General features: G+C 38.7%; 1 protein-coding gene across 11 annotated transcripts in view; it reads right to left on the bottom strand.

The window, feature by feature from the left end:
- The window catches only part of BBX (BBX high mobility group box domain containing), a 256,911-nt gene that overhangs the window by 37,899 nt on the left and 204,028 nt on the right, over nt 1-14,984 (bottom strand). For all 11 annotated transcript variants that reach the window (XM_014562810.2, XM_014562811.2, XM_032478453.1 and 8 more), the window contains one exon: nt 13,203-13,283. In XM_014562810.2, coding sequence (XP_014418296.1) covers nt 13,203-13,283 — 81 coding nt within the window. The remainder of the gene's footprint in view (nt 1-13,202; nt 13,284-14,984) is intronic.

Below are 14,984 nucleotides of genomic sequence, written 5' to 3'. Positions count from 1 at the left end.
ACACGAAAGCCCATCCCATGTTGTCCTGCCAGTCTCTCCCCCTCCACAGTCCCTCTGAGGCATTCATCACAAGTGACAAGGCCGATTAGGCCAAGGGCAGCACAGGAATTCTTAGCCATTACTCATGTTACCTACTTTGCATTGTCAATTTACAGGAAAAAGGCTATTAGGGCTTGCTGAGCCCCAAATCAAGACATGAGTAGGAAACTGGTATGTTTTAAAAGAAAAACCATCATTTCAACCAATGGCAAGTTGTCAGAGATCATTAACACCAATAAAATTCATTTCTTAAATGGATAATACATTGAATTAAACATTATATGCTAGTTTACATCATTTTTCGCCTTAGGACTTTCAATGCATCTCAAATCCTTCCGTAAGAATTATGTTATAATTAGTAAGTCTGGGAAGAAACTGGACAAGAGGCGGGGGGAGGGAGACAGGGAAGGTTTTGGAAAAAAAAAAAAGGAACACGACAAAAGCACCCAGCCCTTCAGATCATTCACAGGGAAGAGCTGAAATATCATGGATTCAAAACAGAGCTGTCTTTTCAGAAAGTCATGTAAGTTAAATTTTAGACCTCAGCAAGTAGTTATAAAGACTGAGAACTTCCCTTTATTAAACTGAACCAGAAGTAAGATCAAAGCAAAATGTTATCTTACATTAATTGTGAAACACTGAGACATTTCATCTACTCTTTACTCTCATGGAAGATTTGCTGGTTTTGTATCAACTTTGAAAGAATTTTTATTTTCTTTTCTCAATTATCCTAGCCCTACATGAATATAACTATCCCATATGGGGTCAGAGACTACACTAGCTTCTGGAAGGAAGGATAGAAAGGCATCCTCAAGGTAAATTTTAGTTTTCAACCACCATCACTCTGAAGGCCTTTAATAAGTCATTTCAGGGACCTCTGGCCACACAGGCACTGGTTTTTACAGTGGTATGCCAACAGTTTGCATTTGCACAGGTTCATCTCAGCAAACCCAATAATACTTTGCAAACTATTCTCGGCTTCAATATATTTCAAAACGATTCTCCTCATCACCCCAATAGGATTCTACACATAGGAATGAAATGGAACAAGTGCAGACATTCACTCTGGGGACATATTCTGGGAAACAGCATAATATTTCTTGGGAAGGTAATTACACCAAGCACTAGTCATGCTTTACTTCCTTGTTTCAGGCTCTTAAAAGTTTTTTTCATAAATAGAGCATGTTAATTCTAAATTATAAGAAAAAAACAATAATATTGCTGGAAGTGAAACTATAAAAATAAAACAAATAACCACAAATCACAAATCCCACTAACCAAAACCCAAGTAAACACAAATCAGATTCTCAGAGTCAGGTGCCACTCTAGAAGTTATCTAATTTAACATTCTTCCTGATGTAGAAATTCATTTTACTATAAAATTCCTGAGAATGACTTATTCAACTTTTCACACAAAGACAGTGACCATATTAGAGGGCAGTTCTGTTTGAACATTTTAAATAGTAAGCAAAAAGTCTATAACCCTATCAGTATCTTAGTTGTTTCCTGAAGCCACTTAAATTAATCCACTTTTTCTGTCATGTGACAGACTTTCAAATCCTAAAAGACAGACTTAATGTTCTTGTGAGTCTCTTCCCCTGGCATAATGTCCCCTTAACTGCTCATCACAAGTAAAATGAGCTGTTTTTGTATCAACTTTGACTTTTCGAAAGTCGTGTCTCTCTTATCTACATGCAGTATGGTGTCCTGAAGTGGGAATGGAGTTTACAGAAATAAGCTGGGTTCACGTGCAAGCACCATTCTTGCTTGCCTAAGGCCACACAGTGAGCTATGCAGCTTACATTTGAACTCGCATGAGGATATAAAGGCTGAGAAATGGGTAACAGTACATCCTTAGCTGGGCAAAAGCGAACAAATGTGCCTGAAAACAACTTGTAAATGACACAAAGCTTATAAGGGCTGGAGAATACTGATGCTTCAATTAAGCAATATTTTTCTTATATTACATTCCTAGCCTTCCTATAATACTCTAGACGAAAAGTGGGACTATTTGTCAGTTGATAGGGACACTCATCTTCTAATGGGAACCAAAGATGAACTCCCCTCACTGATTTAGAAAAAAAAAAAAAAAAAAGGATGACTTTCTGGCTTATACTGGGCCTATAGTCAATTCAAATCCTGGATTTCATTACCCACATACCATGCTGGGAAGCTTGGTCTCTCTCATTCTGTATCTTCATACTTTTTGTACCTAGACGCAAGATTTTCCATTTTTCCTTATAAAGTACATCCTTTCAAAATCTGAATTAAATTACCTTCCAGCTTTGTTATAGACACATTTGATAAGGTTGCTTTTTCTGTCCTCACCCAAATCTTTGTTGAGTAGGACATGGCCAAGGACAGAGGCTTCTGGCAAACCTCTAGAGCCCTTTCATCAGGTTGATTTGAACATTAATAAACTTCAGCAATCTAAGAATGCTTAATAATCCAGTCTAAATTTCCCCCGTTTTGTTTACAATGACATCATATCTGTCAAAAGTCTTGCTGAAATCCAGATACAGTATGCCAATAGCATTGTCTTAGCCATTTTACAAGCATACAAAATAGAAAATGAGAATGGCGTGTGCACCAGTCAGGATCTAACTAGGCAAACAAATACAGCATAGCTAGCCGAGGGAGTTTAACACAGGGAATAAGTTGACTGCACAGGTCATGAAGGACTGAGACACCCAAACAGGTGGTGAGGTAACCCAGGGATCAGCAACAGCAGGAACCCACAGCAGAGACAAATGGGGGAAGGAAGCCCAGGGACTAGGTCCCCAGTGGAAGATGGAACCATGGTGGGCCAATCTGGAGGGAGCTGGACACATGGAAGAGATGCTGCCTTTGTTTTATCCCCACCCCTCCTCACCCCTTCCCTGCACATCCGAGACTCTCTCTTTCTCCCACCCTCTAACCTTCCACCAATGTCTCCCACTGTCTAAACCTAGCTGGAAAACAGGGGACATGGGAACCCAGGAAAGGTAGTCCGTAGCCACCTGGGATAAGCTAGCATACAGGGCAAATGGATTCTGGGGAAACGCACTGGACAATGACTTTTTAAGGAGAGACTTCAATAATTCAGTTTTCATCTCCCTTTCTATCAGTTCAAATATTATATTATTAGAAATAATTTTCAAAAGTTTCTAGGAATTAATAGTCTATATTTCCACATGGGATAAACAGCCTGGGAACAGCCATGGATACAGTAAGCCTTAGAAGATGCCATCACTCTTATAAATAAGCAAATTTTACATTAAGAGGCAATTTCAAAAGGCAGGAGTTCTAGAGCTGGATTGTTTAGGACTACAGATTGGCTCTGCCACCAATGAACTCATTTTCTCTAAATCTTTCTGTGCCTCAGTTTCCCAATCTATAAAATATAGATGTTAATATAGTACTTGCCCTAGGAATACTGTGAGGTTCAATGAGTTGCACACGTAGAGTACTTAAATAGTGTCTAATACAGAGCAAGAATAATGTGTTGTGACAACCATCCCTTTGGGGCCTTAAGCCATGTAGGATAAATGCTAGCTATTATTAGTAGCAGTAATATCCGTATTGGTATCATTAATAGCACATCGTGGCCCTGGCAAACTAACTGCTTTGCTCTAATTTTTCACTCTAGGGATGAACGATTCTATAGCTGGAGGCAGAGGGGAACCATATACAACAAAATTAGATTCAGAAATATATTAAATCAATTATCTTTCAAGAAGCAGCTCTTATTAAAGATATAACTAAGCTCAGTTCTACTTTTGGGTACAAGCATATCTATTTGCATCTACTTTTGGGCGCATATATCAAGTCTTTAGTGGGACTTTAGAAAGCACATACCAACCGCATTATGTACATGTGCATGGATGTGCACAGGGATAAGCACAGAGTGGACACAAAAGAACATAAATCAATGTGAACTCAAGTGAATAAAACTGCATTGCAGGAAGCAAAGAATTAATGTCTGTTATTAACTGGCCAACTTGTCCTTAATAGAGGATTGGTTGTTAATCAGGCCTTGAAACAGAACTTCGGTAAATGACAATTTATTCTTTGATTATTACTTTAAATTGAACAATAACCTTCTTTAAAATGAGAATGTAAAATCATCTGCAGGACACCTTCTGGATGGATTCCCATGGCTGTATTCAAAGATGTTAAAATGTTAATGTTTTAAATCAAATGCTGGGCATAAGTATTTGATATCTATTGTCTATCCCCTCAGGTACCACTCTATTTTTAATCACTGTAATTCAGGAGGCACAAAATGTATCCTCTTCACCCTTGTATTCTCCTCCAAGAATATCCCAGTATCTTTCAAAATGAAGGCATTCAACAGATAATTGTGTTGGATTGAATGGTTCATTAGTTCTGAGGTAAATGATGAATCTAAATGCATTCTGATTCATACCAGGAAAGAGCTACGAGTCTATAAAAAACAATGCTAATTATGACCATGCTACCGCTTGGCCCAGACCAGTGATCACACTGTCCTTAGTTATGGTTCCCAAGCGCACCAGTGAAAATTAATCACCAATATTTGAATTTTACCTCTGACAACTGAAACCACAATGAGGTTTCTTACTGTTCTGTGAAGTCAGAGTGGCTTGATAGTGATGTGTTAGAAGAAATGTAACTCACTCTTAAAAGAAAAACAGAAATCATTATGCTGAAGCTGAGAACCTATGGATGTACACGCTGGAGAGATGTATAAAAAACTATCCTCTTCAAAATGCTTGCAAAGAAAAAATCAATAAAGATATTGAAGGGGTGAGATAAAATGGAGGAATTATTTTTCACATTCCTGAGTTCAGAGAGGCTGTCATTTTCAGTTCAGGGAAGACCACACCTTAGGTTCAGGTTTTGTTACTGGGGACTTGCTTTTAAGACACAATAAATCTGTGCTACACCAAGCTTTTATCTCTTTGAATCAAACACATTTTTAAGTGCATTTTCTTCTATAAATGTTAAGATATTGATTCATTTCTTTAATGTGTCCTGTTTTAAAAGACTGAATGAATTGACCAGTGAAAAATAATTAATCATGTGCACTAGATAAAAAAATTAGACCACAGAAGTAGATGGCCTTTAACTGGTACAAAGAAATGGGAAAGTAGTTCCAAAATGTACCATATTATTTCACTCTTAACTATATTTTTTCTTTCATTGTCTGATACGAAGGAGCCAGCTAGATTAAAAGCAAGGCAGTGAGAAAACAGAACTGACACTAATTAAGAAGTTTCGATTTCAAAATCTCTGCTTTTTAATGCAAAACAAATGCTTTGCAGCCAAGGTATGTTTATAGTCAATTTTGTCCTGGCTTATTATCTGCCAAAACAGTGCAGACATAACCCTAGGATGGCATTTAGCAGTGTTTTCCAAGATGTGCCTTTCTCCCATAATTAAATAGACCCAGAATGTTTTTGCCATAAAAATATATTGGCTGCTGGTTTCAGAGAATAAAGAATAGCATCAATGTTAAGAAAATTCAATTTTATTTATTATAAAAGATAACTGGTCACAGAACTGGTTTAAGCATCTCTTAACATGAAAACCTGTGCATATTAAATAGTTTACTATTCAGTTTGCTGAAACGACTGGGCCAGGTGAAATGGCGGTTTAAATGCTTACTCACCATATATCTTCAGAAACTATACCATTTCTTTTTTTTTTTAATTAATTAATTAATTTGTTTTAGGTTTTTTTTAGAGGGGGTATTTAGGTTTACGTATTTATTATTATTTTTTTAATGGAGGCAGTGGGGCTTGAACCCAGGACCTCCTGCATGCTAAGCAGGTGCTCTACCACTGAGCATCCCCCTCCCCCAGAAGCTATACCATTTCTGAAGACTCTGGACGGAGTGAGGGTGGCCTTTGCTCCAAAAGGCCATTTACTAAAGTCACCCCCAAAGGTGTTACAGGAAGTCATTAGCTGCAATCCTCTATTTCAGTTCCTACAGAATTAAGTTGGTGCAATTGGAAATAAAATGAAAAGTTTTAGAACAGGAGTTTTCTAAAACTGACTCCCAAATCTGCACAAAAAGGAAAGAAACACACCACTTTCAAATAAAAGGCCCCCTCACATGTACCATAAAAGTATTAGAATTCAGTTATATGATGAGAGGGTAGGTGGAGCTGAGGCGAGAAACTACACGTTGAGGTTCTGGGCCGCAGGGGGTTACAACAGGATGGAAGAGATAGTGCACATCAATACTATGAGGGCACAACAGAAAACTTCCAGGGAGTCACACCTCATACTGCAATCAATTACCAGCTATAACTGGTGGTGGTGATGGAATGCTAATACGGTTGGAGGGATGGAATTTTCTACTTTTTTCAATATAGTATATAATTTCTGTAATTGTATCCTAATTCAGCTTTTTGTTTAGTGAGCCATAACTTTCCATAAGATTTAATTCTTATAGAAACTAGAATAAATTTACCTTTACCTACTCATTTGATTTTGTTATTGTTGTTGTTTTAGTGGGGGGAGGTAATTAGGTCTATTTATTTCATTTATTTTTAGAGAAGGTACTGGGGATTGAACCCAGGACCTCATGCATGCTAAGCAAGCAGTCTACAGCTTGAGCTATACCCCTCCCCCATTTGATTTTAATAAGTGGTTTTAGTAAGTTAGAATGCAAGAAAAACTAGGACATTGAGGACTCTAAAAATATCTTTATCCTTTTCTAATAAATAGGGTTAATGACAACTTTCCCAATTCCCTTGGACCCACCAGATCTACAATCTTGCTTTTTAGATACATGAAGAGTTTATCTGGAGAAATTCAGCATCGTCTCTCTTCAACTTCACCTTAACGGATTATTAGTTTCACAAATTGAGATAAAGAAAAGTACCATACAGACAAAGGGTATCACAGAACAAATTCAGCAACCCCGTGGTGACTTTTTGACATTTCTTTGTTCTGTGCTCAGAGAAACATGGGCTTTGCTTTCCAAACTCATCTGTTTACCTAGCTGCCTATCCCCTCACACTGACTCTTTCAGTACTGGATTTCTACAGCTATCCCGTCCCCCTCAGCATCTTTCATCTCTGCTTTCCTCCTAGTAGGGCTTCCTCTTGGTTTACAAACATCCAGGCTTCCTGAAGTCACGCTCCAAGGTCAGGGTCAAACTTCTGGAAGCCATTCTTCTCCACACACTCAGGTTCAGAGCCACAGTCCTCTCTGACTCTCCTTTTGCTTTACCTCTCACATCGACTCAGTCATCAGATCCATCTGAATCCCCTGCAGCCTCCCAGCTCACTGCCAGCTCCCCACATCCTGGGTCTTGTCTTCCCACATCTGTGTGTCCGCAGAGGCTTTCTGCTCTGTTCTGCACACAGCTGCTAAGCCAGTCTCTCCAAGTGCTGCTCTCACCTCTGCATACCTCTGCCCCAAGTCTTCAACCGCCCCTCATTATTTTCAAGTACAAATTTCTCTGCTTCACACTAAGCACCTTCCCAATTCTGACTTGCAGCTACACTCCACCTTCATCTTCCATAAATCTCCTAGCACAGCCCTCTACTCCTGCCTGGCTGATTTACTTGCTGTCATCTACCTATTTCATGTTTGCCTGCCTTTATCTCTTTGCTGTATCTCCTCCATCTCTCCATTTAATTATGCATAAATCACAATTTCCACTGGGCATGTGTGGTTAGTTATAAAGCGGTGAGGGGGGATGGACAAATGTAAATGGATGGTGGCAATGACTGTTGGATTCAGAGACTGGGCTTAGTAGGGAAAGGAGACGATGGTAACATCTGTACAGCAAACCTCTCTCTAAGGGGGCAGCCGCTTTTCGGCTCTGACCAACTGTTCTCATGCAAAAAGGCTGGTCCAGTGTCTCTAGGTTCTCTAAATTTTCATAAGAAGTCAGAAGTATGCATTTATTTGAAATTTATAGTTTTAAAATAATTAGCCACCTGTAATACAGGTCAACAAATTGTGGGCCGGCCCAATAAGTTGCTAGTTTCAACCTCTGTTCCTCAACAGCTCCTACATCAAGAACCACGTTTCTTCATGCTCTTTCACCTGTGCTGGGTCCCCAGAACACTCCTGCTATTATTAATTTCTTCCTTTCCTGGTTTTACACATTCACTTTGGGGATCACACAAGTTGAGCTTCCTCATTTCACTGCATGCTTTCCTGTGAAACCACTGGCACTCTTAATTTATTTCTTATCCCTTAACTTTTTATATTTTATCTCTTTGCAACTGGAGAATAAGTTCCTGGAGGACAGGAGGGGTACACCATAATTTCCTATAGTCCTCCCGGTATCTTCCGAAGTGTATTCACAAACAGGCACTTATTTAAGGGTGTGAGATGTACCTTGGCAGTTTCAAAAGTAGAATCACTTTTTAAAAAGGAAATATCAGCTCCATTTCTTTGACAGCAGTATTGAACTATCTGTCATCTTATTCAGCCATACACATATGTGCAGGAGGAAGCTGTCTTCCAGAGCCTTCTATAAGACACAAGCTCCTATAACAAGCAACTTGCACAAGACAAAGTGACAATAGCCTGGTGCTGAAGAGCCCAGGCTGTGGAGAGACTGCCTGGGTTTCTACGGAGGCACTAACACTTTCTGTCCTTGTGATCTTAGGCAAGTCATAAAACCTCTCTGCCCTTTTGTTTCCTAATGTGTAAAAGAGGAATAATAACAGCACTTGCCTCAGGGGACAAGTGTGAGAATTCACGAAGAACATAATAAGTACTTAGAAAAGTGCCTAGCACACAGTAGATAACAGATGCCAGTCAATATTTTCCTAGGTTAGATGAAAAAACCTACCTGCAGGTAAAAAAATAAAATCTGCTATTAAAATGTATAATCTATTTTCAAGAGCACATAAGATTATCTAAGCAAAATTATAAGTAAAACCAATTGTAATCTTTTTAGGCTTATGCTCCAGCCCCTAGTGGTACTCCAAATACCCAAAGTGGATCTGGAGGTAAAGTGTTTCTGTACCACTGATCTGAGAAGAAGGCTCACAGTCTCTCTGACTGCAGTAAAAATATTTGTACATCCATATGCAAGGAGCTTCAGCAGCCTCACTGGTAATGGCACGATGCAGACCCTCAGTAATTACTGTTTGTTAGAATAAATAAATAAAATGCTTCACTTACTACACTAGGCAATTTTAGTAACAGAGGTCTTTAAATGTAGAATTTTCTTTGCTAAAATGTACAGATAAAGATGTCTCTGTGTGTCCTCCGACTATAGCAACTATAATACACAATGATCTCCAGGGGAACACTTTTCTGCTTTGCTGTTCTTTATATAACCTGACCTAATTAATTTCAAAATGAAAGGAAACACAATACATTATAGTTACATGAGCCAATTAACTGATTAATTGAACACTATGAACCTCATGGAAGTTTAAACATAGAGGACTGTTTTTCTCAATTCTCTGACCTCAGCAGCACAATGCCAAATCTCCCTTCCTAGCTAAGGTAGATTCCTGAAAAAAATACCTGGAATAGATCCCAGAATTTTCAGGTCATTTTTGGCTACTAAAAACCCATCCAGTTTAAAATGTCAATCAAATACCCGAAGCAGGGACTTCCCCAGGGCACCTCCTTGGTTCCAGGGTGCTGGGAAATGGGGAGGGGTTCTCAACGCCAAAACTGAGTGTGCAGGCTGACGTAAATCTGTTTCTATCTGCTGCCAGCCTTCCTCAATGTTCTTTTTGCCTGCTCAAGCGGGTGCAAGGCACCATAATAATTACATGCCTACAGTATTTCTTCCTTCTCGCCAAAAGAAGAGATTTCCTGCAAGCAACAACCCCTGTCTTAGAGAAAGCTCCTCATTCACTCCTTCTCCCAGGCCCACCCACAGGGATGAAGGTAGGAAGGGTCAGCAGTTCTTGAACTGGTGGCTGGCCCTTCCTTCACAAGGTACAAAGCCTCTGGTTGAGAGGACAGAAGGAGGAATAGTGGAGGTAAAACTAAGTGCCCATGGTTACGTCTTTCTCTGTCAGTTTCTAACTCAACATAAGACTGAATGACCTTGACAGAGGATGCCAAGAACAGAGATTACAGACAAAATATTTAACAGGCAGGGTGCCAAGCGATCAGAAGGGGCGTGGCCTCAGGACTAGAATGGGGTGCTAGGGACCCCCGGCTGTGTCCTCCAGTTTCTAGAAGGATAGGAGAAGCCCAGGAATGCTGGCAGACTTGCTGCAAGGGTACTCACGGAAGTTGGGTTCCAGTCTTTTTACTAACAATAAGGAAGTATTTTGGTATTTTAGTCCCTGGACAGTTGTCCTGGTACAAACCAGCTGAGTATCACTTTTGCTTGCAGGAGCCCCTCAGAATGTCCTCAGTCAGAGATAGGATGGTTCTAGGACTGCCCTCTACCAACCACTCCCCACCAATGTCCCATGGCCTCTTGCCTGATCAAGCTGAACTACATTCTTCATGCCCACTTGGCCCCTGGAAAACTCATGTATCTTTGCCATGCCAAGGCAGAGAGTGCAGCAAGCTATTCAAGTCTCTCCCTGCTGCTGACTTCCTCCAGTTCTCTTCTTGCCTGGCCAGAGAGGGGAAGGGCACATCAATAAACCGACATCTAAAACACTGCTTCCTTCTCACCAAAGAATGAGAAGATACTTCTTGCAGTACCACCCTCAGTCTTTAACAGGGGTTCTCTCAGAGCTGTCTTCATCCTGCTTGACAGGGGCCAGAGGTGAAGAAGGGAAAGCACTTTGTTGTTTCCCTCCTCAGGACAGGAAGAAAAATGACAGTAGTCCAGATGACTGCAGAACCTATGATACCCCACCCATGGGGTCTGGGGTGGGGACGAGAGAGGAAACCCCTGGAGTGGCAGATGAGATGGTAGCTGGATTAGGCCTCCTCTTTATAAATCGCAGGAGAAGGGTCTGGCCCAAACTGAAGGTGGCTTTCCCTTTGGAACACTGTGAATTTAAAGCTGTTCCTTAGGATTTCAGACAACCACACCAATTCTGGGCCACAGGAAGATTCCTCCTTAATATCCTGTGATATTTATTTAAAGAGGTACCCAAATAATTAAATACTACATTTTGTTCAATAAAAAGGAACATTGAACACATAAGGAATAAAAAATAACCGAGGAAGCATATTTCTACTGGTGATTATTTGGAGATGCTGATTAATCTACTGTGCACATATTTATGTTTAATTAGAAATTGGGAAGGTTTTGGGATGTTATTCTAAAACACACTCTATTAGCATTATGGCATCATATTCATGTGGTGCAAATAATACTGTGAGAAGATTTTCCTGGTAAATTATTTCTTAGCAATCCTGCTTCATCAAAAGCATGTATTTTTACTTGCATGTTATACGAAACTAAGTCTGAGTATAAGCTGATTTGCTATAATTGGAAGAGGCTTACTGCAGTCATTTTACCCCGTTAAATTATGATACCAGCATTCAAACATCTGTTAAACCATAGCATCTGTTTCATATTTGGGATACAACCCTACAAATTAGAAGAATGTTCTTTTTAATGAGCTCTGATTTAATGGGGAATCCTTTTTTTTTTTAATGACTATTATGCAAAGAAAGGAAATGAGAAGACAAATTCATCTTTCTAGCAACCCCCACAGCAAAGCACCTCTAAGGCCCACACATTTATAATTCAAAACTATTTAATAAACATATATTCATAAGTTTTACTATTGTCTACTGTTTTGTTTTTACTGTTGTTTAATATTTAAAAAACCACATGTATATGATTGTATATGTGTACAGACATCCCCCCTATGAAATGCAGAAAGGGCCATATATTCATATTATTTAAGAAAAACAATCATGTTTTTGAAATAAATTGTCTTGACAACTATATAGTCTTAAAGATACTAGACAAATTCATGACCTCATTGTCTCTCTGTTTATTAAGACATGTTTACAGCTCTAACTCTAAAGGCACATTCATTGTGGGCCTTCACCACATGCGATCTTTACCATTTTAGTTTTATCAGAAATAGTACTTTGCCACTGACTCACTCAGGTTTTTTTTAAAAACTATTTTCTGTGGTCTTCATAAGTTTTCTAGTAATTTGTAGCCCTTTGAGTCTGAATTTGTCTCACACAAGAAGCATGTAAGCTTCATATCAGACAATGAATTAGTTGTCCCACTGTCCACATACTTCTTTACTGTACTAGGCCTCTGTATTTTTATATTTCTAATTTGAATCTGGCTAGACTTTAAAAGCTTAATTTAAAGATATTTAAAACTCCTAAATTTTTATTATACAAGCTACCATAAAAATTAGAAAATGACAAGTCATGCCATTAAGTTCAATCTACTCAAAAGAATTTATAAAAGCATCATATCACACACACACACACACACACACACACACACACACACCCTAAAAAACTCAGAAGGAACTCATTGGAAGGAAGCCAGAAAAAAGAGAGAAAAAAACATTTAATACAGAGATTTCTGGTCACCCATTTCATACCTCTTAATTTGTCTTACCAAAAGAGAAAACTGCTACTCTAGCGCCCAGGTGCTAAAGACATTTCTCCCATATGTTCCCTTAAGGAAGAGCGGGAACATTTTGGCCACGGCTCCTGCTTGTCCAGCAACAACCACTTCCAATTCCCACCAAGTGAGGGCTCTGTTGGTCACAGGTTTTACAAAAGCATATTTTCTACTTTGCCAAAAGAATCGTAGCATTTTATACCCATGTCACATCAAATGTACAACTGATAGATGTTATAAAACCAGGCTTCAGAACATGTCACTTGAGTTCTTCACTTAAAAAAAAAAAAAAAAAAAACCCAAATTGAGACATCAACCACCTGGTTTAAAAGTACTGATTTCCAGATGTTACAAGAGAATCAGAGAAGAGGAAAACCACCTAGGCCATTCTTCTGTATTCAGAGTGGACTTATTTATTAACCAATAAGAGAGAGACAAAAACCAATCTTGGTTTAAAATACTACCTGTGGAAAAGATTTTGCAATTTCCCTGGGTAACTTTTTTCAATGCTTAATGACTTTTAGAAGCAAAATTGTTTTCCTTAAATTAAAGGTTAACTCTCTTGTTGAAAATTACATACAGAACACTTTATGATCACGGTGAGATGGGACAGTGAGGGAACACTCATCATAACTTCTGTCTAACTTGCACTGGCTGCAGATCTTATCTCAACATATTCTTAGAAACTTGCCTCTGCCAGTTGAAAGAGTGCAGATTTCCCACAGCGTTTTACAGGTTCAGCACCACCCAACTGCGATGTGTTTGAAGAAATCTGTATTGAAAAAAAAATTCACATAAAGAATATTGACTGTGATATCAGAATCTTTGCTTCCCATTCACACGCATTCAGGAACTTTCCTTAGTTTATGAGAACATCATTGCTCCCAAGGACCAAATAACTTTAAACGTGTCACGCTTGGGGTTATAATTTTGAAACCAATTTTAGTAAATAACCTCAAAAATAATAATGAAAAACAGGTGTGGCTTGGGTGGCTGCTTGATGACAAGAGTATTATTATTATCTTGAGTATTCCAGGCTTTAAATTTAACTCTATATCCTTAAAACAAGGCATGCATTTCCATTTCTATATAAATACCAACTCATCAACTGGCCAAATATAAAAGAGATTTAGGTTCATTTTGTATTTACCAAAGCAATTAGTTAATTTTTTAAAGAAATAGATTTGGAACCACTGTGGAAAGATAGCTTCAAGTCAGTCAACAAATATTCTTCTGAGAATCTAATACACATGTGAGAGGCAATATGACAGAAGCTGGGGAAGCTAAGAGTTTTATATAAAACATTAGCATTGGCTCTGAGAGTATGCTCTAAAGGACACCCAAAGACTGACAGTCAAGATCACAAATCTCAGGAAGCTGCACAGTTAAGGCCTGTACCACAGCACTTCAACATATATGCAACATTACATCATGACTGCACACTCTTCTGCAAATTTGGCTGAACAGCAGCCAGTCATTGATAGCACTGTGCTTTCTCACTTTTAGAAGAAAACTTCATTTTCAATGTCCAGCTTAACTCAGTAAAGAGTTGAGAAGGACATATATTCTTCAGGAATTTTACAAAGTATTCTTCTCCTGGAGAAGTTCTGTCATCATTAGGGCAGCTGGCTACAATCTAAGCTTTTATATTCTTTGTGATACTGAATTTTTCTCACTTTAAGACAGAGGGATCTCTCAGTTCAGTTTAGGAGGCAGTCCTGCCTTGTAACCATATCTTTACAGGTGACCCCAAGTCTCACAGCGAATTCTATGGAGTTCTCAGTTCCAGGAGAGACTGGGTGCTAGCTGCTACAGAAAATTTTTCTGTAGAACTTCTAACCTGCTGAATAAGAGACCTCTGCAGAGGCAAATATTTAATAAGCTACCTGGGCCATTTAGAAGGAAATCGTTTAAGAAAATTTTAAGGAATTTTTCTTCCTAGGTAATACCATTTTTAACAGAATCCTTTTCTGTTTATCCCAATCACTTACTTTTTCTTTACAAGATCAACTTACAGGCTGAATCTTTCTGAGGTTTGGAGTATTTTCCTCTAGCTGAATTTTCTGATATATGCCACTTCTACTTTTTCTAGACAAGGTGAATTCAATTACTAACCTTATCACCAGACTAAGAGAAACAAACACACTTAATATAATCACTGACTCTGAGTGACTTGAGGGAAAGCAGTATTGAACATAAATGCCAGTCTGTTGAACCAAGATTGTATATCAGAAAGGACATGGCTTTTGTATCAGACAAACACCTCTTCATCACTTTTTGCTGTGTGGACTTGAGCAAATAATTAAGAACTATCTTCACCTTTAAAACAGAAACAATAATACCTGCCCCGTTTTACTGTTGCTGTGGAGATTACATGTTATATTAGTGGAGAGTCTGGCACTGTGCTGAGCCCATATTACGGTCTCAATAAATGGTACAATGATTAGTAATGAGGGTTTATCATTACTAACAC

This window comes from Camelus ferus, chromosome 1 (genome assembly GCF_009834535.1).
Source record: "Camelus ferus isolate YT-003-E chromosome 1, BCGSAC_Cfer_1.0, whole genome shotgun sequence".
NCBI lineage: Eukaryota > Metazoa > Chordata > Mammalia > Artiodactyla > Camelidae > Camelus > Camelus ferus.
This window is presented reverse-complemented; position numbering and strand designations above follow the sequence as displayed.